This window comes from Galendromus occidentalis, unplaced genomic scaffold, assembly GCF_000255335.2.
Source record: "Galendromus occidentalis unplaced genomic scaffold, Mocc_1.1 scf7180000075708, whole genome shotgun sequence".
Taxonomy (NCBI): domain Eukaryota; kingdom Metazoa; phylum Arthropoda; class Arachnida; order Mesostigmata; family Phytoseiidae; genus Galendromus; species Galendromus occidentalis.
The window spans coordinates 82,805-107,709 of NW_003803698.1; the positions used below are offsets into that span (position 1 = coordinate 82,805).

Below are 24,905 nucleotides of genomic sequence, written 5' to 3' on the forward strand. Positions count from 1 at the left end.
AGCTCATGTTATTTCTAGCTCTGGCCTCTAAGCTTCGATATTCTACGCTGAGGGAACAATCATTTCCCGGTGGTGCAGAGACAGGCTGCATGCTCGGAGCCGTCGCTGAAGTAATATAGCGGATCCAGTCTCTGTATCATCGGAATCGGGGGAAGGTCCAGCGATAGTCATCTCAGGATAATCTCCAGAGCCCCGTCGAGATACTAATCACGAACTCCGAACGAGCAAGCGAGGAACTAAAGGTTTTCCGAAGTCTGAAAATAGGATTGATTCCGTTCTCGATCAGATATCCCGTGAGCCTGAATGCTGTGAATTGGCGAGCGAAACCCATCTCTGCGCATTTAACGAGTCCCCGCCGCCCTTTTCACAAGGGCTCCCGCCTTATTGAAATGAGCTCGATGTCTTCTTCTGCCGAGGGATAGGGCGCTCAACATGTTATCCTCACTGGGATACTCCGACTAGAGGAAAAAACGAAAATTCGGGATTCCTAGGCCGACAGTCGGACCGAGGGGCGAGTAATATTTTATTTGCTCTGGACTCGCTGAATACACACGCTCCGCTGGATCCGTCCGTGGCCTTGCTCTTATCCTGTGATTGGAACTCTGTGAGCATCGCAAAGCCTCTAGCTCACACCGGGAGATGGTCGAGCGATCATCACGCAGCGATTCAGAGCGTCGCCCGTAGGCTCGGTGATAAGGGCTCTGCTCCCAATGATAGCATCCGCTTTTTCACATGCAATTCAGTTTGCTGGTCTTTCATGCAGGAAGCTTCACGCGTGAGTACCAGAAGGCAATGCTAAGTCTTCGAGTGGAACATGACCGCCGGCGCCGGCCATTATCGTACGGGTGTGAGACGTGTGCAACATTGTAACCAGCCATCGGAGCCGCTCTAGGAACACATCTCAGCCGCCAACAATTTGTTCACGCGCCGGCAAGGCTTCAAGCTTTACAGCACGTCAGTGCTGTAAAGATCCGTCAGCAATCGCACAGCTGCCCCGATTGGAGAGAGAAGAACACTTTCCTCAGGAGTTCCTCTGTCGTAGAAATTTCCTTAGCAAATTTCCAGACATCTATAAGTAATCTACATCTCGATCGGAATGCCCCATCCAAGCACGGTGTGTACGATCGGCCATTGATGGAGGGCATACTTACGTCGCTCTTTTCTCGACTTGCCATCCTCCAGCATTCCCCGAAACGTCCATCAGCGTGTTACCATGTGTTGTTCAGCTGGAGTAACGAGTGTCCAACAAACGAAAGAATCGATTCCATTACGTACACGCGGCGTCTTATTCGGCTGTTGCCACAGCCGTCCGATACGAGATAGCTGGCGATGCTCAGAGCGAAGCTCTACAAGTCTATGGGGAAGCGCGCCCGACGAGTACATTAATCAGCACAACAATGATCCGCTCGAAATATTCCGCGTGTTTTACAGCTCGATATCACGGAATAAAAGATCCGGGGGCGTGGCGCCTCGAGGGCTCTGAACTCTTCGATATCTAGCACGTGGACAACGCCATCAGCCATCCTCGTCTGGTCCGCCGCAGGCAGATGACACGTTCCAGCTATTTCGTCATTTCCATGTTAGTCGTAGCAATTTTCACCGTTTATCCCGCTCACGAGCCCCACCAAATGGACAAGATCCATCCAAAGCTCCAGACTCCTCCGATCCCAGTCAGGAGTTCAGGACCCGAGATTAGTGATAAGGCTTTCCGGACACATGGCTAATGACCAAGAGTGCGTGGCGTCACTGTGCCGCTCAATGGCGTCAAGAAACCTCATCCCGCATATCGGAGAGGCCTAAAACGCCTCAGTTTCGAGAAATGATTGCGATCAGGTCCCTTGGGGCGGCTCGCCCTCCTATTTTCTCGATTCGAGGGCACACCAATCAATATGCCCTTGGAGTATTTGTTTCAGAGCATCCTGACTGACTCATAGCATCAGATCTGAGTGCCATCGGTAAATCGCCGGCCTTTCGACGCGATTTCCGCCCCAGAATCGAGACGTACGTGGAGCAGAATGCCCGACGCTATGGCCGTCTTGAGTCCTCCAATGCCCCTGAGAATGAGATCCCCTCATATGAAGGAATCACGGTATGAGCCCGATAATCAATATATGTATAGCGCCCGGATATGTACATTAGCTTATCGAATTCGCAGCGATATGATCGAGTCGGAAATGTGATGTATTCGAATGCTCATCGGCTCCGAGGGGAAATCCATTGTATCACAATTTCATTTCCTCGACGAGAATCAGGTGATCTCGTTGGGTTCATAGTGTATAAAAATCACAATGAGTATCTAAACATATATACACCCATCAAATGTCTCTCTGTACTCATCATTCAATCCCTCATTTGAAGAATCGGTTTGAAATGGAAGGAAGGCGGCATCGTTTCGTGTGATACCAGCGAAGGTCGCAGGTACTTCGACTACGAGGAGCACGCACTGTTGTCCCTGAAAAAACAGTCATGGCTTGATTTTCAGACGGACAAAAGGAACGATGCGATCAATATCCGATGATGATCACGAGGATTGTAAACCTACCTGCGGCTTACCCACAACGACTATCGCGCTTCACTCCTAGGAGTAGGGGGGATTGGAGCGAGCTCTTATCGTGCTTATCTGTCAACACGGGGCGACCCGGCCAGATCGGTTCTCCGCTATCATTCGAGAACACGTGATCGAGCGAGACTTCTCCGACGGTACCGGTTCGCGAATCCCACGATGATGGATCTCGCGAGGTCTCACCGCGAAGGTGCGTCTCGAGTAAGAGGGCCGAATTTTCGGAATGAAGCTTCAATCGCTCGAATATCGGGTGATCCCGTCCGCAAGCAATGACTGTGGGGGCTGTCAACCAGTCTCATCATCGATTCCTCAAGGCCCTCCCCAGTTTCTGCTTAGGTTCCTCATTCAGGCTCCTCACATGCTTTATGATGAGCGGTAATCGGAAGTGCGTGTGGCAGCCAGCACTACAAAAGCCGAAGTGCCGCAGGGGGCGAATTTCGGAAGTACAATTCCCAATCCGCAGGCCCATCAAATGGTCGGTGTTCATCGGTTGCGATCGCGGGAGCTGCGTCGCTCCTTCTGGAAGCTGACCAAGAAAAAACTCACAAAACTCCGGAGTCGAAATCCGGCGATGGGAGAACCTAATTGAATAAACCATCATTTGAAACTATGTACGATGGACTCTTCAGGACGACATGCTCGACGTGGATTTTATTCGCTACGGCGCTCATCTCCGTGGAGTACATATTCCGTATGAATTCATTGCCGAGGATAGCGTGTTTGGTGGAACCCTCCAAATCATTTCCCTCGTGCCCTTGCTTATGTGTATATGCCTCGAAGTCCCGCATATGAGTCCCTTCCTGACAAGGGACCTTCATGGGAACGGAAGGGTCCCCGCAAGCGAGACTTTAGGGTTCTCGTACGACCGAGGGAGACCTTGGGAGCTACGTTTTAACACGTGGCGGATACCAGAGATGTATTCGTTCCCTCGAATGATGACTGGTCGCATTCCGATCCCCGATGCCGTCTTCCTGGCCGTGGAGGACCCTCGCGGCGAGCCGGAAGAGAAGTTGACGGACGGTACGCTTGCGCTTGAAGGATTTTTATGGCTTGGAATGAGGCACGAACCATTCGCTCGAAACATGGGATATCCTTCCGTGCACCCCGCATTTTAAGATCCTGTTTTATATTCTTTGGCTTTTCGAGGAAGCGCGAGAGCTCACTCTGAGCTGTTCTATTGCCGTGGAATAGAGCGTGCTGTCTCTCTCGGGACTTCGATTATTATAATCGACGAGCCGGGAGGGCGCTCCGCGCCCTCACGGCTCAACTGCCCGCACGCCGGATGCGATTCTATCCAAGGCCCGAGCGAGTTTGTCGAGTGATTACGACGGAAAGCGTGATACCGATTCGCAATGAATGAGTACGACACCAAAGAGCATGAACACATGAATTAGCATGAGAAAAATGATGCGATGCTTTCGCAGGCCTGAACGAATTTGTCGTGAGTAATCGGCAGTTATTGTTCTGAGGAATATCTGATATGGAGATTCCCTCTGTCCGATGTATGCCTATCTGATATCTGAATAATAGAACGACGCATGAGCACTCACAACTGTGTATACAGTTTGGAATCTCCATTGACGGGTCGATTCGCAGGCGAATTGAAGCAATGCCTCCGACTTGTCTTGGGCATGGCGAATTCAATGAGGAGACCTCTTAGCCTCGTGACGAAACTCCACAGATCACAAAAAAACACTGCTTAGGTCTCTCGTACTTGTCACTGAATCTCTCGAAGAATGTAGGCAAACCGCGCGTGAGTCCCAAAGTTCTTTTTGTCGAAGATGTTCACAACAGAAAACTCTGATTGGAGTTCAAAAAGATATATGGATGCAGAGTCGGACTCTCCCATCGCTCCCATGGAGCAGGAAAAATGATTGCGCAGTAATGAAACAGGTGAAATATATGGGCATCGCTTATCAGATACGCTCAAGAATTATAGAAGAAATTTTGGAAAGCATTACGTTCGATCTCGTAGCTCTCGATTCTCCTCTGATGATCGAGTGGAAAACCCCGATATTTGGTTCAATGCCGGACCGATATTACTGCTTTATTCTATAGGGGGGGAAATTATCATTATCAAATTAGATCATGCTGAAATTAGTAGGCTGCTGCGACGTCTCTCGAATCGCGCGCCTTGCCGGAACAAGGCATCATGTGGAGAGAAGTGGTGGAGAGGATTTCGTTTCCAGCGAACACTGGAGAAAAACTTGATAATTTTCCGGAATAACTCGAGAACGACGCGGTTGATCGAGTGGAGAAGTACTTCTTACGCTAGCGGGAATGATTCGGCATCGACTCAAAGTAACTTGAAGTCTTTTGACAGACAAATAACCCCGATATTTGGTACGATGACGGACCGACATTACTGCTTTATTCTATAGGGGGATTGCTTGATGCACCTATTGGACACTAGGTCATTCTGGGATCTCTGGATCGCCCGTCCCCAAAAACATAGATATGTGGGCTCACTTGGAACGTCTTGGAGGTGGGCTTCACGGAGAATTTCGAGTCACTAGTCACTACCAGAGTCGTCCGCGTTTTCGAAGTTTACTCCCCCGACCAAAGTGGATCCGCAGCACTGGCCTGCGCGAAGTGCGTCGTGAGGTCATTCCTGCTATGCTTTTTTTCAAAAATTCCGAAACTTGATCTTTGGAGATAGTGAAGCTGTTCCCTTGTGTTGTCGCCCCATGCGTTCCCCGCACACTAATCGGATCGAATCTCTGACGTATTCACTGATAGCACGCAGTAGGGCTCGAAGACATCCAGTGCGAATCGCTCCTCCGAGTCTATCTCTCGGGTTTGCGATTGAAGCTGTGGGAGACTCGAGTGCGGAGTCGGGCTTGTATAATATCATCATCGAGGCCAGGAAAGTGTAGATCAATCAGTCTCTCCATCGTCCTTCGCGTGAGCCAGATCGTTCCCAGTCGGGGATCCGAGCTTATCATTAAACTCGTCTCTGATGAGCTGCGTCCCTGAGCCACTCCAAAAGCCCCAGATGCGACATGACAGCGGGATGTTCCCATAAGCTATATTTGTGTACAGAATGTCTGAGCATGATATAATGTGTACACATGTATATTGAATAGGCCGAATGTCTGGGGAACATGAACGATTCGCAGGAGCGACGAAATGTACAACGAGAAGGCATTATGGCATCTCGCCCGGAACCGCTAGCTCCGATTACATTCGTGATATGGGGCGCGTAAATTAAGGCTTCCGTGCTCAGGTTGCTCCTCTTCCGAGTCATACCCTAGGCGAGCTCAACGTATCGCATCGGAATGACCGATATCAGCTCCGAGTCTCTGTCAGCTCTTATGAAATCACGATGTATAGGAAGCGAGATGCGTATCCCCGTTATCCGATCAGGGATGACCGTGAGTTGTACAAGGATGAGGAATCGAGGGATGTCACTGCGCGGTGATTGAAGGTGAGTGAATCAAGATGCACTGTAGATGAGCATAAAACGATTCTGACGCTGATCATGGTACGAGGCGAGCGGCATTCTAATGTCATACGAGAGCGACTCACTCAATGTGAGAGTCTCCGAGGAAGCTAACAGGGAGGTTCACAATCTTCTTCGATTCCAGGGAGCTCAATGAGAATGAGAACATCTGAAGTTCAGAAACAACTCCATTTCGGAAATCCCGGGAGGGAGTCCCAGATATCGTATCGTCCTTAGGGCGGGTTCCCCGATTGATATCCTAAAATCCTCAACGATTGGTTCGGGATACTCTATCGCTCCTGTTGCCTTCGAAGCGCCATCAGGAGCGGATCGACGTTGATAGCTACTGACGATTGAGGAATCTCAGCGGCTGCCGTCGTGCCGTATCTCACTCAGGAAGAGCGTCAGTCACAGCTCGGGCATGACATCTCTCCTGGAAAGATTTTCGAAGAGCCGAAGACATTTGGCGGCTTGGTCGAGCAATCCTAACGATGGCCGACCTCGCTTCAACGAAGACAAATCGTCGAGATGACACAACAGATAGCGAGACAGCTGTTCGGCAGAGATCAGCATGATTCCTTTTCCCAAGAGTATCATCCGATCTGCAGTGGAGTGGCTCTGAAACAAAAACTGCGAGGGGAGCGTCCATCGGAATGCTAAGTCGACATTTTCCCACTGCAAGGAGAGCTAGCCGAGCTTGGATTAAGAAGCTCCTCGGAGCTTGGAGAGACGGTCACGCTCCTAATGAATGGCTACCTCTAATCAGACAGCTCTTTCCGTCTCGAGACAATGGACTAAATATTATCCCCCTGTCGAGTACCGGTCCCGGGACGGAGACGCGATCGATCTCTCCCGAATGGCCAGGAAGAGCGGAGCGTTTGCTGTGAGCCGTTTCTGTGTTTACTCAAAATTTCCCTTCCCGGCATTTCGGGGCAGCTTTTCAAGACCAAACCGAGCTCCCGCGTCTTACGGCCCCCGATTCGATGATCAGCATCGAGTTTGAAACTGCATTCGAAAAATGAGAGGCAGCGATTCTGTCACCCACAGCGTGCTCATTCTCCTTGGGGACTGTCCTGAGGAAGTGGAGGGATGGCCTTGGGATCAATAGCCTTGAAGTAAACGGTATCGGGATTGGTCCCAGGCGTTCTGCGGGTCTTTGGGAATAACTTCGACGAGAACGCAATCGAATCAATATGAAAAATTAGAAGCAGCCCCCCAGAGGGGTCTCGGTCTCCAGCTCATGAGCAGCAGATTTGTTTTCCTCTTTGAGGTTGTCTTATCTCGAGGAACGAGATCGCTCCATGAGATATCCCGCTGAGGGATTCCTATGATTTCGAGAGGACCAGGAGTTTCGTCGATTGGGGGGAAATTCCCGTTGATCCTCCAACGAGAATGGTTATCGCGGGGTGAATAGGGCTCCCTTCAAATCGACTGAACATGTATGGTAGTTTATCCGAGGAGCGAACGAGAATAATGCAGGAAGGATAACTTGCGCGCTCGACCGCCTCAAATGGTCTATCATCTGAATAAGTATCCTTATTTGCTGTTAGTCATTCTTCCTGGCATCTTCTGGGGAGCGCAGGAACCAGTTCTAGATACGATCACGGAACGGAGAAATAACAGCCATTATTCCCGGTGGCCGGAAGTCTGTCCATTGTGCTCATCAGACCGCTGACTTTAACAACCGATTTTCAGGAGAGTTCTCCTTAATGGGTTGCGAATCCTGCCAAAGGGGGGGACTCTCCGCGCCAGGGCTCAGGTGAGGGGGGATATCAGATCAGCGATTTCCATCCCGGGCTTTCGGAAATTTCGTACCTACGGTCTCTTCGCTCGCGAGTCGGACTTACCCTGCTTTATCGTTGCTTCGCAGCTCGAGGCTCTGAGCCCTAGAATGAAAACTCGGGGCATGCCGCGGAAGACGAGATCGGAAGGAGAATAAATCATTGAAAACATTTGAGTCGTTCCTCCCGAAGGAGCAGTAAAGCATAATTGCATGTTTACGAGGCGATATTGAACGTCAAAAGTTCACGACCCGTCGATATGGCACTTCGACGTTTACGAGATTGCGAGCTCAGCTCCGGGCGTCTTTTCCCCTTAGCCAGTGGCACGCCGAAACGGCTTCTTTTCCAGACTGATTGATTGAAGTTCTCGTCGCTCCCCAACAACGACAGCAACAGGAGCCTGGTGGACCCCCGAGGAGAATTTGCATCCAGTGTACTGAATATTCGACGGGATGGATTGGTCAAATCGCTCCTCAATGGAGGGCTCCTCGCGCGACGCATCCAGCTGTGAATCTGCTGAAACCACCTCTCGCATCAGACAGCTGCGATTCACCTCTTCGATTTCTATAGCACGACTTCCGCGAAGGCTCAGGCAAGCGCCATGTCCTTCTCGACCTTTCACAGCCACGGCGAAGCTCTCCTCGACCGACGTAAACAGAGAAAATTCATCGCTTCAAAGTAAACGGAACTGAGCGTCGACCTGGCAGCTGGCCCAACGGACGATGTAGACAGGAACAGCATTAGCTCAAATCACGCCCAAGTTCGATAAAAAAAAGCATTGTCGATCTTTATTGACGTTCATATCATAGCATAGTGATGTTTCCGACTTCGGGAACATAAGGGTATCCTCAGAATGGACGATAGCAAGGTTGAATCGCAGCCATTCATTACGGGACGGGTCATACTGACTGATCGACAATTCGGATATGTACTGGAGATGAAGGTTCGTTTGCTCCTCTTTGAAGAAGCTAGTCCGACAGAATAGCTGCGAGGAGTCGCTTTTCGAGTCACATACTACACAGAATAGGAGGGCGAACATTTACATATGACGGGTGTTCCCAAAATTCTGTCCGGACTGGTTAGCGCCTTTGTTGGTGCCCATCTGCAAATTGATTACGCCTTCGCCAGCTCTCAGCTGTTCATCTGTGAAGTCGCGTTTATTCTCCTCGGAGGGCTTAGGACCGATATATGGTCCTTGGAATTCGGGATGGAAGTAGCACTGTGGAAATAGATCAATGATCCGCCACTGTCTTGGGATGAATTGCGCTTCTATGGGGCGCTTCGCGCGAAATGATTCATTAATTTATCCGTCGAGATCAGTGCCGAACATAACACTTACCGCGCGTCCGACAGCCATCAAACACTGTGTGACTTGTGGCACGTTCCGTCTCTCGTATAGATCGACTGTCTGGAAAACATCGATTTCAGGAACCCCCCAGGCTTTGCAGGCCTCTTGGAAACGGTTGATGTTCTCCATCTGCTTGAACTGGCCTCCAGAGGTATTGATTTTCGTGATGCAGCCAGGCATCAGCTTGTTCATGAAACTGAAAGGATTGCGCATTCGTCGGTCAGGAGACGTATCAGGAGTGAGACCGGTCGGGTCCAGGTAACTGATTCGAGAGATACATCACAGATCCGATAGGCTTACTGGCAGAGGATGACGCCATCCTTGAGAACGTCTTCGATGGCTCCATCGGGTAGTTTTTGACCGACAATATCCCCCATCCACGCCAGGATGTCGGCTTCAAGCTGAGGGTCACGTTTTCCCGCGAGCTGAGAATCGGAGACGGAATAATGAGTGAGGACTGCGAGCACCACACATCGGGATTGTTCACGACAAGCAGGAGTCACATTGTTTCGGGTCAAGAGTGCTCGAGCCATAGCTCTTGTCTGTTTTTACTTCCACATTGAAACGTATACTATCGACTTCTCGTCTGATGGACGGAACGAATACCAGACCCGATCCTATCGGCCGTCGGGGAACTTCGACATAAATCTAAGGGAATAGAGACCGCGAGACGCCGCATGTCTAACGGGGACCATTATTCTCCGAACACGACATATTGAGAACATTCCGGCTTTTCGGAGCACGGTCCGAGAGCTCACTCAGTTCTGACTCTTCGGAGTATAACAAATGAAGATTTGAAATCCGCAAGGACGAGGAATACGCATCGGTCGGATGTACCCGAGAAAACCTCGAAAACATTTCGTGCAGGCCACGTTTCCATCCGGAGAGCATAGGGAGACCATCGTAGTCTCGAGAAATGTCGGCCGGGTAAGACTTTGTTTTCCTAAGACATCATCCGTTCGGTCGCGGAACTCGATCTGGACCGTAATTTCATTTGGATCGGCTCCGATGTTCGCGTGGGTTGCCAGCCAGGACATCAGACCCCTACTTATTGGACATGGATATTTAGGTATGTCCAATGGAGGTGCCGCTTTCGACGGCAGGAGGCGGAGGAAACCCGATCGAGTCGGGTGCCGAGCTTTCGCGATATTCGTAATGCGAAAGGGCTGACTGAGTGTCCCTCGGAGTGCATTGAGAAATTTGACCAGCAGCCAAAAGAAACGCACATCGGATAGAAGGCGGGAGCAGATACGTTGCGTGGTGGCAACGAGTGCCCACGACGTGGGGTACGTTCGATGTCTACTTCGGGACGATCCTCGTGGAAGTTGCTCATCGCCGCTGCAGGTACCGCATTCTTGTTTGTGGGCCGGAGACCCGCCAAATACGCGCAGCTGGTTGCTTCCGTGTCGATCCGTAAACAGAGACGATGCCGGTTCGAGGAGAGCAAGATCATCGACCACAGTTGGTTCGCTTGGTCACTCGGCTCTTGACTCTTGACCCGCCATCATGCTATTTCGTTCGCCTGTCTCGGACAAGATCGAATGATTACAGCCAGCCAAGAGAGACGACTTGCTGTTCAGATTCGAGGCTTCCACTGTTGAATGGAATCGAAAATTCAGGGAGGGCTCGAGGCTAAAGCCTGCCTTGCAGAAGGCACGCGAGGCACCTGGTCTCTGTGAGCAGGATTAATCGTAGAATTTCCGTGCGAATAAAGGCTCAGACAAGCGAAGCTCCAGGCTCGGCTCTGCAGTCAATTTTTTGCTGGAAGGTGCTGGGCTCGAGCCGTGAGTGACTGGGAGCTCCCGTCGAGTTGTTTCTATCGATGGTCTAGTGCACGATCGTTTCCTTCTCCGCCGTCGGATCGACGGCCAACTCGTTAGTCCGCGATAACACCCGACCTCGAACGCGAAACGTGGCAACCCGGCCGAACAATCGAGAAGAGCAGAGCTCGGTCAAAGCTCTCTGGTTCGAGTCTGGCTTATTGAAATCTGTGTCGGCCGAGCCTTGTTAACATCTCTCTCTTCTCCACTCGGAACGACCCTACCGGGAGGTAATCACAATCACAACATCCCGCCGAGGGTATAATGCAAGCCAACGCCCACGGAGGGACTTCTCGATTTTTCTGAAGTGATTTTCGGATCGACCGCGGGTCACACGATCAAGTGAGTCTCACAAAAAGGATCGGGAGTCGAAATTCAGCCCATTCATAGCGGCTCAAACAAGCTTTTCCGCTTTCGGTGTATGAGTGACGCAGACATGATGGGAGTTCCCTTGCCGTGGAGAATCGAGAGAGGAGATCCGATGGTGGTCGATCGACGGAATCAACTGTTTAACTCTATTTTCGCGAGGGACGAGCGCCGTGACCTCAACGAAACGCCGATGGCCGATCTCTCTCTGACATTCGATACCCGAAGTCTGTGACGTCATTCGTTGAAATTGCTCGTTCGGCCTCGGCCGAACGCGGCGGAACCGGGATGAACAAAATCGCGACGAAAGCCGCCGGAGGAGAGCCCAACCAAGACTCACAAGTACCTAACGAAGCTCACCGTTCAAATATTACGCCAAGATGGCCTGCCGGAGGATACCGCGACCATACTTACTTTGTTTGCCACTTGGGCACTCAGCCCATAACTGGGCCCACGGTTCGCCATTCCACAAACGATGGGGGAAGCACGCAAAGTTCTCGGCCGAACGACTTCTATAGCCCTGGGCTGCGCGTATCCCTCCGGCAGCAAGCTTTTATACAACCCAGATTCAAGCACTCCTCGCGAAGAGAGAGGGTGACGAAGCTCTGATAGAACAAACTCAGAACACATCGACCCGATGGCGCTGTCTTGGTTGGTAAAGTCGGTCGCCGCGATTGCGGCAGCCTCTGCCGGGCGGAGAGCATCTAGATTTTTACATATGTGTGAACTGCAATCATTTCAATAGATTCTGCTTGACGGCGCAGTCGTCCGCAATATGGTGGGTTTCTCTTATACAGTAAAAGCTCGTTATAACGACCCCCATTACAACGAAATTCTCGGTACAACGAACAAGGAATTTCTCCTCCTTCGGCCAGCTCGCCATAGGGATAGTGTTGAGCGGCATTCGTTGCAGCGGGAACTCGGTACAACGAACCAGTTTCGTCGGTCCCTTCTTGTTCGAAGTAACGAGCTTTTACTGTATGTCCTAACAATCATGCAGGAAAGTCGAACCCGAAAGAGAGGTTCCGGCGCAGTGCGATGTTGAATCGGTGACTCTCCGTTCGGAATGGATTAATCGCCCGAGAGGGAGTCGGAAACCTATGAGCTGAAGCCGCCCCGAATGAGCCCGACAGGGGTTTGTATAATTCATAGAAATTAAGATTCACCTCCATTCCCAGCGAGCCATCATTTAGAGAGAGGAAGCTCGGTGATACAAAGAACGCTCGTTATAATAACCCCAATCACAACGAATCTCTCGGTACAACGAACAAGGAATTTCTCCTCCTTTGGCCAGCTCGCCATAGGGATAGTGTTGAGCAGCATCCCTCACAGCGAAAACTCGGTACAACGAACCAGTTTCATCGGTCCCTTCGTCTCCGTAGTAACGAGCTTTCACTGTATATCAATCGGAATCGGTACAAGTCGTCACGAATTGAGAGATGTCGCAAGCTTCTCGCTGACTTGAGGAAGCACCAATCGGAGAAATCAATCTGAGCCATAAGCGTACGTATGATATGTATCCTCTATCCTATAGCTCACCTTATTAGCGACGGAGGCACTGAGGCCGTACTGTGGTCCACGGCCACTCATGGCTGGAGAAGTTCACTTACGCTGTCTGGATACGAATCGACTTAGCTCGAGACGACCTGCAAGTGGCACCAAAGGTGGCTCGAAGTCTCTCTATATGATCTGACTGTGGGCGGTGGCTGGCTGGCGAGAAGCACTCCCTCGCAACTATATATCTCGTAGATGGTGGTGAAGTATAGGGCTCGCGAACTCGACCGAGATGTTCTTCAAATCGGATTTCGGCGAAGGGTGGAACTTTCAATATTCTCCCTACTAGATCGCTCCGCTTTCGATTGGTAGCACAGAAGTCACGAAGCGATATTTTGATATAGCGACATCGGAAAGTCAGAGTCATCAAGAGTGCTCCGAACGCGAGCAAGCGATACGGTAAACTCGGCTTGGGATACAGCTGTCTGGTTACATGATTTTTTGTTCGCACTGCCACCCGGTACACTGTCTCACGAACCAGATGAGGGAGGCTGTTGAACGCCGAAATCTAAGGGCAAGCTGAGGAACCTTCTCGGTAGAGCGCTTCGAGAATGGTCGCGAGACCCTAGCCAGAAACGGGAGACGAAAGATGTCGTCATTTGTCGATTCTGCGGGCTGGCCAATGCCTGCCTCACAGCATATTTTCCGAGGAACATTCGTCTCCATTCGATAGATATAGGATGAGATACTTTTCCTTCGTTTCATCGATAGTGATGCAGCCTTTTTGCGATTTCAAGCATTCGTAATTTGGATTCATTCTGGGTAGCTCCGCAGCTTTCGGGTGGCTGTCTCAGTTTTGAGCCACACTCCATCGTTGAATCGTGTAGATTTTCCAGCATGGATACGAGTAGCACGTAAGACTCGTCATAGGAGCTAACGGTACGCTGCCAGATGTTTTTCGGCCAGAACATGATTCGAGACCTCGGAGGTTGCGTTATGCGCATTGACCGGGCCAAGATCGGACTCTTGAAGGGAGGGGGTGACGGGTCCTCAAAGATCTTCCAATCAGAGGAAAAATTGATAATTAGGAGTTATGTTTGCTCTCGTATGGTGAGCAATTGCAGTAGGCAATGATTTTTAGTCGTCTGGGCACAGAGGCGGGCGGGCAATGCCGAAACGATTGGGGGCGTCCCTGCCTCTGCAGGCAGAGTCTGCCTTACCAGAAGACGGAGGACCGCACGCTGGGAGACATATCGTCAGAAAACGCTCATCTCATGGGCGGGACCTCAGTCCTGAATCCTGGAGCCATATTTACCCGAGGAAGCTACGATCTCCTCGCCGAGGCTTTCCCGACAAGCCTTCGCAGAGAACAGCACGAGGGACATATAGATAGCCGTCGGCCAACCTACTCCCCATCGGTTTCCTCCTTCCGGCCGCAAAGGATCCTTCGGGAATGCCGCATCCCGAGCTTCTGGACCTTGTCCATGTCTTTCGAACGACAGAATCTTCTACCGACGCTTGGAGGTTGGGCTCGGATCTTTTCGCGGCGGTTCTGGCCCCGCGAGGCTAGCCTGGGAGATCCGTTTCCTTCCCATCCCTCTTGGGGGTGTATCGAATGGGATTAGCTCGATCAGACGAAGGATCCCCCTATAAGTTGAGGTTCTATGACTTGAGGCTGGCACTCAGCCGAAGACTCCAGAATGCCGAGTGAGCATCGGAACCCGTCGGACAATGAATTCCGAGCGCGGAATCGAGGTCTCGCGGGTAAGCTTCGCGGATGCCTCGTCGGGGTAGTGAGCGAAAGTTTTCTCGCGGATCGCCTCTCATACGCCTCTTTCGTTTCCGGCCATGGACGCCGATACTTCGAGTCTCGCGAGTCTGTTCAGAGCGTGTCTCCTCCGCACACGGAGGAGTATACGTATCTCGTATACGTCTAGGAAGGCGGGATGCCTGACCCGGACGGAGCGAATAGCCGAGATTTGCTCAGGAAGCTTTTCTGAGAGTTCCGTTTCTGAGAGCCCAGGGAGGCTTCCTGGCTCTTACACGAATGCTTAGTCACGCTCTCGTTTCGTTTCGATGACTCATAGGAACAACAAGCGCTGAGCTCGTCGTAGAACCGCCATTGGTCAGGTGAAGTCGTCTCCCGGCCATGTGAGCGCAGGACCCTTGACAGCAGCCTGACACGCCATAGTGAAGGCTCGCTCAACATACTTTGACGACGAATCATCTGACGCATTCTGAACGACGTCTCCGTCGCATGCGTCGCAGGACGATGGGCGCATCGGTGTCGGAAAGGGCTTTGAATCGCTTCCGTTCGATACCGCTCGGGTTCACCCAACCCGGGGAGATACATTTGGTTTCGCCTATTCTCCTTTGCTGGGAATTAAGCTTTCATCACGATTGAGGAGGTCTAGACTGCCAGCTGATGGTCCAATCGAGCGGCGAATGACGGGATATCCGGGATCTCTCGACCAACAATCGACGTACCGTGATCCCAGCCGGGACAATCGAACGCTCGGGTAAGGCGCGGACTCGAGACAGTTCATGGTCCAGCTGCATCCCTTTGAAAACCCTTTCGCTGTTCTGTCCGACGTCACGGATGTAGGCCCTCTATGTGAACCTTGTCTGACGCTTTCTGATTCGCTACCGGGTGGCTAGCAGGCTGCCCAGCCGGCTAATTTTTTCGGTCACTCTGCTCGTTCATTCATCAAGTCCCGTTCTCAATCGAAGCTTCGCCCCAGGCTAACGCGGAGCGGATGCAGTGGCCGCCAAGAGTTAACGCTCATAGGATGAGGAACACTTTCATCAGCTATGGAATTTATCGGTGTCTCAGCGACGCTCTCCCGAGTCAAATGATCATCTCCATCAGGAATTATTCCTCGTGACCTACACCGGAGTGAGACTTTGGAGAGTGTTGCTCATGTCTGCGCAGAAGTAGTGGGCGTCCCCTTTTTCTGACGCTCCCGTTGTTTTCAGCTCTGGATCACCCTCGAGCATGCTTGATGATGGATTTAGGAAGGTGGACCGCTTTCTCTGCGCAGATTAGAGCGCATGGCCCACTCGACAATTATCGGGCATAATTTATTTTGCTCTCCCACATAAGAGGATTCCATCCTGTCATGCGCATGGTTTCCTGTCGAGTTCTCGCTCGAGAGAAGAACACTTCCAGATGCCGGGAAGCGACTGTCTCAATCCGCAGCGCGACCCATGCGAGGTATCAATGCTCGCAGTGTTATTAGAGCGTGAACCGATTTTTATGTTTAGAGCCCGTGGATCCAAGCATTTATCACTTTTCCAGTAGTTGCTGTAATCATTGATTTATATATTTTTTTTCGATGGGGAGAGAATCCAAAAAAATTGAGAATAAAATATCGATAAATGATTAATGAAAAAATTATGAATGCTTGTAAGCACGGGCTTTACTTCTAAGCGTCACAGCCGCAGTTTCATTCGAAAAACTTCATGGTATCTGGCGCGCCGCCCCGACAAGAATTGGCCTGGGTGAATCGAAATATCGGTCTTCGATGGTTTGGAAATTCACGAGGGTAGGCGAGGATTCTGGTACAGAACTTTGAACATGAAACGCTCAGCCGTGAAAAGTTCAGACGAGGCTCATCAGGAATGGGATTTCGAAAAACGGCTCTGGAGGCCATCCATGTAGGTACCGAGCAGCGATGGGTGCGAGGCGTATTCGTATGCACACGTCGTCTCGCGCAGACGTCCTGCTGATTCCTCGTAGCTTACTCAAGCGAAAATGTTGAAGTATGCCCGAGGTCGCCGTCGGCGTCGGTGAGCTTCCATTCGAGCCGGAGGAAAGCATTGATCCAAAGTCCCTGTAAGTAACCTTCCTATTGCTCATGGTCGCTATTCATGGCGCGTATTCAGGGGGGGGGGCATTGGGGGCCAATGCCCCCCCAAAAATATTTGTTTCATACTACCTCTGTCGCCTTCTGGAACCGATTGGCATAAGTAGAGCCGGAAGCGAGTATCTCCACACGAATGCCAGCTTGGATAGGTATGGGGGAGTATTCTGCCGTTCCGAGCTTCGAGAGCCCTTGTGACTCTTCTCCGGGGACCAGGCTGACCAGGTTGTGAGTGGGAATTGAGGAGCAGAGGTGGTTATGAAGCCTTTTCTCCATACCCTAGTCAGACCGAATTCCGGAAAAAAAAGCGATATACGAGGATGGGATCAGTCATGCAGCGATCTTCGGAAGGATTAGAGATTTGATCACCGGATCACCTACATAATGTGGAGGCTGGTCGGCGAGTTGCCTCAACCCTTTTTCCAATTGAATTATTTACTTTCTGCCGTTCATCACTCAACAAGTGTTTCGCTGATCCCAGCTTCTTCCCGGGCGATTGTTGCACAGTCAGCAGATCGTTCCGAATCTGAAACGTCTCGAGGCTTAAACTCAGATTTCTCGACCTCGCTAACGAACCACGCGCTCAGACTCGCGCTAGGCAGGCGGACAAGAAGGCGGCAGGCGAAGGAACAATCAGACACTGTTTTGGCAGGTGACAGTCAGTGTCTGCATTAGCCGTAGGTCTCGGATAATGGGGTCGGGCGTCAGGCAGTGACCGCGATTGGACCATTGCGAGCTTCGCCCAGAAGGTTGGAAAGGATTAGAACTTAATGTATCACGTGACTACAACATGGAAGAAAGATCTGGCAGATCTGGAGCAGCGAGCTCCGAGGAAGGCTTCTCTCTCAGAATGCTTAAGGATATGAGTCCATTCGTAGTTCAGACCATGATTCATCAGACATAAGGAAAGTCGAGTCTGTGACTCAATTCCAGAAGCAGAATCTGGCGTCTCGCTTCAAGTCGGACCCCTCGAACGAAAGGGAGAGTAGCCTCGAGCCTCAGAAAGTGTCAATATTTCAGAGCCGGAAAAAGACCTAGCGCGGTGCCGGCGTTCGATTTTGCTTGTTCCCTCCTCATGGACTACGAGCCAAGCTCGAACTCATTGGTGACTTGAGGCCTCAGTTGGGATTAGTTCTTCTCGCTCATGCCCTGTACTCAAGTATTTGTCCCTCGATTCCCCCGAAGTCCGGTATGTTTTCGCCTCACATGGGGCATGTCGGATTATGATAATTATTCATAGAGCTCGACTTCCATCGCGGCTTTTTAGCCGGAAATTCGCGGCATTTTCAGGCTCCCATAAACCTTCTATAGGGAAACGCCCTGCAGAGCAAGAAAAAATCGCGGTCACGGTCGCGAACCGCGACGGAAGTCGAGCCCTAATTATTCACGATGCTGACCCGAAGAACGCGGGCCAAAGAGGGGAGAGAGTCTCAACATCCGCTGAGACGACGCTACCTTCCCGGGGTCATTAGACTGTTGAAGAACACTATTGGGAGGAAGCTGAATATACGTGGTGGCCAAAATCTCAAGAACGGCACCCTCTTCGGTACTTCCAGCTGCCGTCCTTAAGATTTTGACCACCACTGGATGATGTGAAGCGGTGCCATGATAAATGGAGCGGAAACATCTCCTGTAGGAGTCCGAGTCCTTCCGGAGGAGATGGATCACGGTGGATCCACACTTCCTCGAGCTTCCTCGAGAAAATAATTCATTCGGGATATCTGACTCGAATCGACATCTTTCCGGATAAGTCTCACTCAGTCAGGGAGCGGAGAAATCGCCGTAAGGGAATAGCAGAAGCGACCGATGAGGATTGGTGCCTGATTCCTAACTGAATCATCATTGCAAGAGCTTGTTCCTTGACCATTGGTGACTCGCATGCTGCTGTTGACATGGGTCCACTGCTTGACTCCACTTGTGGAGCCGGTGTTGGATTCGTGTTCAATGCCATTGATGATGCTGAGACCTTGAACGTTCTTAGGGGCACAAGGGCAAGCTGGAGAGTCGGGACCACTGGAGTCCCAGATGAGCTGCTGAGAATCGCTACCGAGCACATAGCTAGCCCCCAATAAGAGTCTTCAACACTTCACACTCTGTGCTCATGAGAATATTCTAAGACACTTCTTCGGGGATGATGGCACATGCAAATGACACTAAATTAATATTTCCGATCAGCATCGTCACACTAGGGGGTGACTCATTCAGAGCAAATCAGAGTGTCGAGAGGGCTGTTGAGACTTCCCGTACTCTCAGTCTGTGGCCAATGCGGGCAGGACCGAGCTCGTGCTCTCCCGCTCCACCAGAAGGGAGATAGATGTTCCTGCAGTCAATTTGGGAGATGCTGTCATCAAGATCTCTAGCTCTGCTAGATGCCTGGGCTCATCTCCCTCTGAGGATCTCAGTTGGCGCTCCTACCTTGATCACATTATTCCCAAATGTTACTCGAACGTTGCTGGTTGCTGCGACCTGCCGACTCAGACTGGTGGGCATCCCGATCAATGGTCGTATCGGTGCCTACAGGTACAGGGCTCTCTTCGTTCCGTTCTTGTTCTTTTTCACTGGGGGCAGAGGTTGTGAGAATATCATTCATCGGGTCATTCAAAATGATGCCATTTGAGCTGTTTTCAACGAACGGCGCTCTGAATCGGTTGGCCACCTGTATAGTGAATATGGACTTCTGAATGCGCGGGAGATTCAGCGGACTCCGGTGGCATTTCTGTCATTCAAGACGTCGAGGGGAGACATTCCAGGTGACGAAGCGTTCCCGCTGAGGCGACTCGGGAAGCGTTCTCCCCGTCGACCTACGAGCTTCTGGGTACCATTTGCCCGGCGTGTTCCTAACCGCCATCTTCTCGCTTACCGCTTGCCGACGCTCTGGAGTGCCCTGCCGCCGGAGATCCGTCGTCTGCACTCGATCGAGACGCTCGGGACTGACTGAGTTTCATGAGACATTTGTGATGTAGATTTTCTGAAACAAATATGTACTGCCAAATATTGTACACCCCCCTCCTCCGCAGTCCCTGACCATGGAAGTCCTCACAGCTTTACTGGAAAACCTCACTCCACCGAACGACCTTCCGGCGCTCGACCCAAGAGAGCCACCAAAGTGGCTCAAACAATTGGAGATGGACGTGTTCATGATCAACTGGTCGGAACAAAAACTACTCCGGTTGACCTATAGCACCCTGGACGACGATAGCAAGAGATGGTACACTTGGTACAGCGAACTCGAAGATTTTCAAATATAAATTCTTCACCCGCTTTCCGAAAGGCAAGAAAATCAACCCGGCCGATTACTACAACCGAAAACGTAAATCGGACGAGCACTTCACGACACTCATCCGGAGGGAGCAAGCACTCCTCGGGGAAGGTCGCACAACCAAGTTCAAGACTATGTCAAGAATTGTGGTGTGCGTCAAAGTTCGAAACCTCGAGGCGTGAAAATCGGCTGCCTTCAGCCGAAGCGGTGGCTCCACCCCGACGGCCGTTTGAGAAGGTCGGACTAGATTTTGCAGGACCGTTCACCATTCAAAAACGACCGGCCAGCGGGGAAACGGGAAAGCGGGGAAACGGGAAAGCGGGGAAACGGGGAAGCGGGGAAACGGGAAAGCGGGGAAACGGGAAAGCGGGGAAACGGAAAAGCGGGAGAACGGGGAAACGGGAGAATGGGGAAAGGGGAGAACGGTGCCTCGTTCACAGTGCCTTTTCCGTCGATTTCCGGTGACTTTTTGCCTGTCTCTTCTCGGGTTTTCGAGTGCCTGAAAGTCCAGGAGCTCAGTGTATTTCTTCCCTTTAAGTCTCAATAAGTCAGATGCGACGGAGAGCCGGGTGGTGAGGTCGCCTATGAGCTAACGAACCGAAGATTTCCCTGATCGCGACCGATTTTATGAACGATGCGGCGGAGAAGGTCGCTGCAAATCAGTTCACGGACCTTTAATGAAGCGGTTGAGCCTTCGGACCTTTATTGCGGCGGTTTTATTGAAGCGGCGGGTAGGGGCACCCCAAGGGAGATCAGGGAGACTAGTTTTTTGAAGCGCCGAAACCTGAAACAATGAGTAGAAGTCAGTCAAGTGAGGAAACGCTGATATTCGACGCTCCGGTGACCTCACTGTTTCGCTAATATTTGAAGCTCTCGTGAACTCGCGAACCCACCAGCCCGACTAACCATCATCCCGAGTGCCGGATTTGCCCCCTCCCTCTCTCGAACAGTCGCGCTGAATCGGAGTACAGGCTTCATAATACCGAGACATTAATCCGAGCACAAATTAAGCTCGGCGCAGCTCCCGTAGTCGATGAGACATATTCCCTCGTATTCGAATTCATCTACGGGGAACGCTAGCCGCTCATTGGATAGTCTGTTATTTTCCCTCATCGGTTTCAGCTTGACACTGGATCCACCCGCGCGGCGGGACCAACTGAAGCGTCGGTCCGACTTATTCCGAACGCTTCAACCATCCAAGTTGGGGTTGGGGTCCACCCACGTTCATGGACCACCTGAGGTATTGGACTGATTTGTTCGTTGAGCTACGACGTTCACGGACGTGATTCTCAAGTTCGCTCCGATTCTGCGGGGTGCCTCACGTATAACCGACTTCGGCTTTCGATTACGGATTTTTCCGATGATTCTAATAGCGTGATATGATAATTTCATTCAAGATGCTTTTTCAGAGGAACAGACGAACGCTCTCCTCCCTTCGGGTGGGTCCTCTACAGAAGTAATGGTTTCGAAGATTAGTCTCACTAGCGAATCGTATGGGCATCATTGAATTGCCTCAAGTTGTATTTCAAATCACATTGGTGAGTCTTCCCGCGGCGAGGCGGAAGGAGGCGGCCATAGCGCCCTCCAAGATATTTAGGTACCAAAACTAAAACACAGGTAGCGAGGAGGCGCGTTACCACTTCCAGCTCTTTTGTCCCCCTCCGGCATTCGACATGTCTCAATGTCGATCGAAGAAGACGTTCCAGCGATGATGATCAGTGAAGAAATCGTCTCTAGTGTCTAAGGCTGAGGAGATACTCAATCCGATCAGATGCCTCACGATTTCGATAAAAGCGAGACAGCGATGGATGAGACGAGAATTTTTTTCCTTATCTATTCTCTGATGTAAGTAACTTCCAAAAACTCGCGACCGAGAAGCTGCCAGACCTTGGTCCCATAGTCACCTGTATGATTAAGCATGTCATGAATCATGAGTCATGTCATGAGTAATGAGTCCTCATTCGATAGATTGCACATCGATAGATAACGAAACTCCCGCGGTCTCTATTCCGCAAGGCTGAGAATTAGGTAATTTATTTAATTTCGTCCATGGTGGCCTCATGATAAGGGCTGCTCGATCACCCTCAAATCCGGGCGGCTCTGGCGTTCGATATCTGCTCGAATTCGGGATTGCTGTCGACTGGAGTGTATTTTTCTAAATTAAGATTCGTCTCCGATAAGCGCAATACGAACCATTTCTGCGCTCTCAAAGCTTGTGGATGACTACCCCTCCCAGGGAGAGCTTAGAGCGAGAGCCGGGAGTCTACGTGCTCTCGTGTGGTCCAACACGTGACGAGTCCGAAGAGGTTCGCGGATGGATTTTCCCTCGGAGCTCCCGGGAAAAAAAACACGGGCGACTCATCAAGCATCCCGCGCATTTCCCCTACGAATCATCTCAATTCGGGTGCTGCGGGCCCATCAGAGGTCCCCCTCCCGCTACTAGCCCGGACAGCCCGTTGTTATTCGAGTTTGACCGGTCTTCGTCAGATGAGCCCCGACTGGACCGAATACATACATCTGGTCCTGGTCACTCATTGCTCGCTCGCAGCAGCTTCAATCTCGCTCTACATTGACAAATCTGACCGTAATTATCTTGACGAGCATTTTTCCCGACATAGCGACAGTGCGATATCTGCGACTTTCCCGATTTCTTCCCACGATCGTTCGCGATTCGAGCCGTTCTTTTCCGCAAAAAAATCCACAGCCCTACTCATCATTCATTTTCGTGGCGAACCCAGTCCCAGTACCCAGGTCTTGCTGGGCACGCAGCAGCTTCTCGGCCTGAGAATCATTTATGAATGAGACTGTTCGGAATATTCTTGAACAACCTCCTCGGTCCACTCAATGGCTCGACATCACTTCGACGTGGGTATCCAAACTGGTCCCCTTATCGGCCCTGATGTTCTGGTCAGAGCAGCCTGGATGTCAGAGTACGGATTCCTCGAGTAGACGGTCTCCCTCAAAGAGGATATTCGATGTCGTCGGTGAAGCTGCAGGTTCTTCTTCGAATATACCCGATAAACTCTCGACACGTCAAGAATCTCATCAACTCATCAAGTATCAAACTTGTCCCCTGAGAGATGGGATCCTACATCGCGGATTCTCTCTCGACACGCGACGCCGCGAGACCGATGAAGGACTGGGATCAGGGCGGTCTGAATAGACGGAGCACTGGTCCGATTGAACGGACCTAATTCCTCTGAATTCAATCCGGGGTTCGGGTTTCGGTTGCGGAAGTCAGCTGGTCCCATTGTCCGGTCAAGGTACGGAGCGAACTGCACGGACTCCGTGTCGGTGAGTGTGTATGCCACCAGCTAGCATGAACGCGGAGACCTCGCCCCCGCTGAAATCGTCGGTACTTACTGGGGAATCAGGAATCGGGCCACTCAGTATTGAGCGGTCATGGTGACTTGTCCCGAAATGGTGTCTCGACTCTCAGAGTAGTCTGGCTCGTATGTACGCATATTTATAACGTGGCGTCACGGTTACGGGATATATGGTATATATTTGCTCGATTCGGCAGGGATTCCGGAGATTGATAAAGTTCTCCCATGAGTAAAAGTTTTCACAAGATAAGTGACGACCTCCTCGAGTAAGGCGTTCTTTTTTGTGGCCCGCTTCTCAACGAGGCGGAATTCTCGGACGCGGGATCAATCTCTCTCAGATTCACAGAAGCTCCATCAGCGAATTATCTCGGGCTAACCGGTATCTCTTGAGGCGAGCGATGGATCACCTGTCGCTGGCGCGTATGCTAATCTATGGAATTCGCGAGAAGCGGGAGTAGGTGTTAGATTGGAGCCCCTCGGCCGAGCCTGGTTCCGTATCCCGAAAAAAAACACGGTTACCTGATGCCAGTGGATAATGCATAATCCTCTCTTCATGTGAATCTTTTGATTTGAGCTCATCGCCTATAATCCGACAGCGCCTGTTCTCTGTTCCTGTGTAGGTATACTTCTATCCATAATTACGTACTTGTTGAACGTAGCCTGGTCTGTATCCGCGTTGGTCTCAAGTCCCTTTCCACATGCCTCACTCGGAAGAATACATAGAAGTTGAACACTGGATAGTCACCGCTCGAGACATTTCGCGATTGATGGGTCTCGTCGAGGATTGTCTCACTGCTTTTCGCGGGTTCAGTGAGTCTCGCAGATCAGATCCGGGCGCAATTTCAAGATACGCTGAGATCACCATGGGGCTCTGTCGCAGACCCCCCCCTCCTCATCACTCACCCAAGTGAAGCCCAGTCTCCTGGCAAGCTCTTCCGCCTCGTGGTGATGCGAGTCACATTGCAGCATTATGTGTGGTATGGTCTCCATTTGACCACCGCATCTTGTACAATGCGGGTCCATGGATTCGTACTTCGTGCGATGGGCTCGCGTGGGTAGCATTCCCGCACGGGCCAATGCCAACAGTGCGCTGCCTCGGCCGGGTATGTCAGGCCTTCCGTTCTCTATAGACCGCCAGGTTTGATTTGGTTCTCATCGATTCCGACCAAGTCTCGCTCAACCTCTCTTTGATACGTTTCTTCGCCGTTTTATTGAAAAGTGTGATCTTTGCTCTCTGATCTTCCCGATATTCAAGGGGATGTCCGAGCATCCGAATCTTGTTTTCCGGAGATTGAGTCTCTTTAGGGCTTCCGAGGTATATGTTGACAGCAGCCATCATCGATAGAACTATTCTGGGCCATCGTGATCAGTCCATTGCACTGATCCTTGCAAGGCATCGGATTTTGCTCTCTGCTTCTCGGGCTTCGCATGTAGACCATCCAAGTTCGCCAAGCACGGAGTCTGACGCCACTTCGTGTCCAGACATTCCCGTCGCCCATCTCCCCGCGGCGACCTGAGTTTTATCGAACAGGGCTGCGAATTGCTTAGACGCTCTCGATGCTAGCACATATTCTCATGGCTCGTGCTGAACTCTCGCTGAATCGTAGGCACGAGCCGAAATGGGCCCAATCGTGGTCTCGATC

At 51.2% G+C, this 24,905-nt stretch overlaps 1 protein-coding gene across 1 annotated transcript; it reads right to left on the bottom strand.

The window, feature by feature from the left end:
• Window positions 1-8,551: 8,551 nt before the first annotated feature.
• Window positions 8,552-12,980, bottom strand: LOC100909247 (muscle-specific protein 20). The gene is made up of 4 exons (XM_003737942.2): window positions 12,860-12,980; window positions 9,435-9,559; window positions 9,126-9,330; window positions 8,552-9,005 (listed from the first exon to the last, which is right to left on the bottom strand). Exons 1-4 carry the CDS (start codon window positions 12,908-12,910, stop codon window positions 8,826-8,828), a joined length of 561 nt encoding a protein of 186 aa, XP_003737990.1. The 5' UTR covers window positions 12,911-12,980; the 3' UTR covers window positions 8,552-8,825.
• Window positions 12,981-24,905: the final 11,925 nt, after the last annotated feature.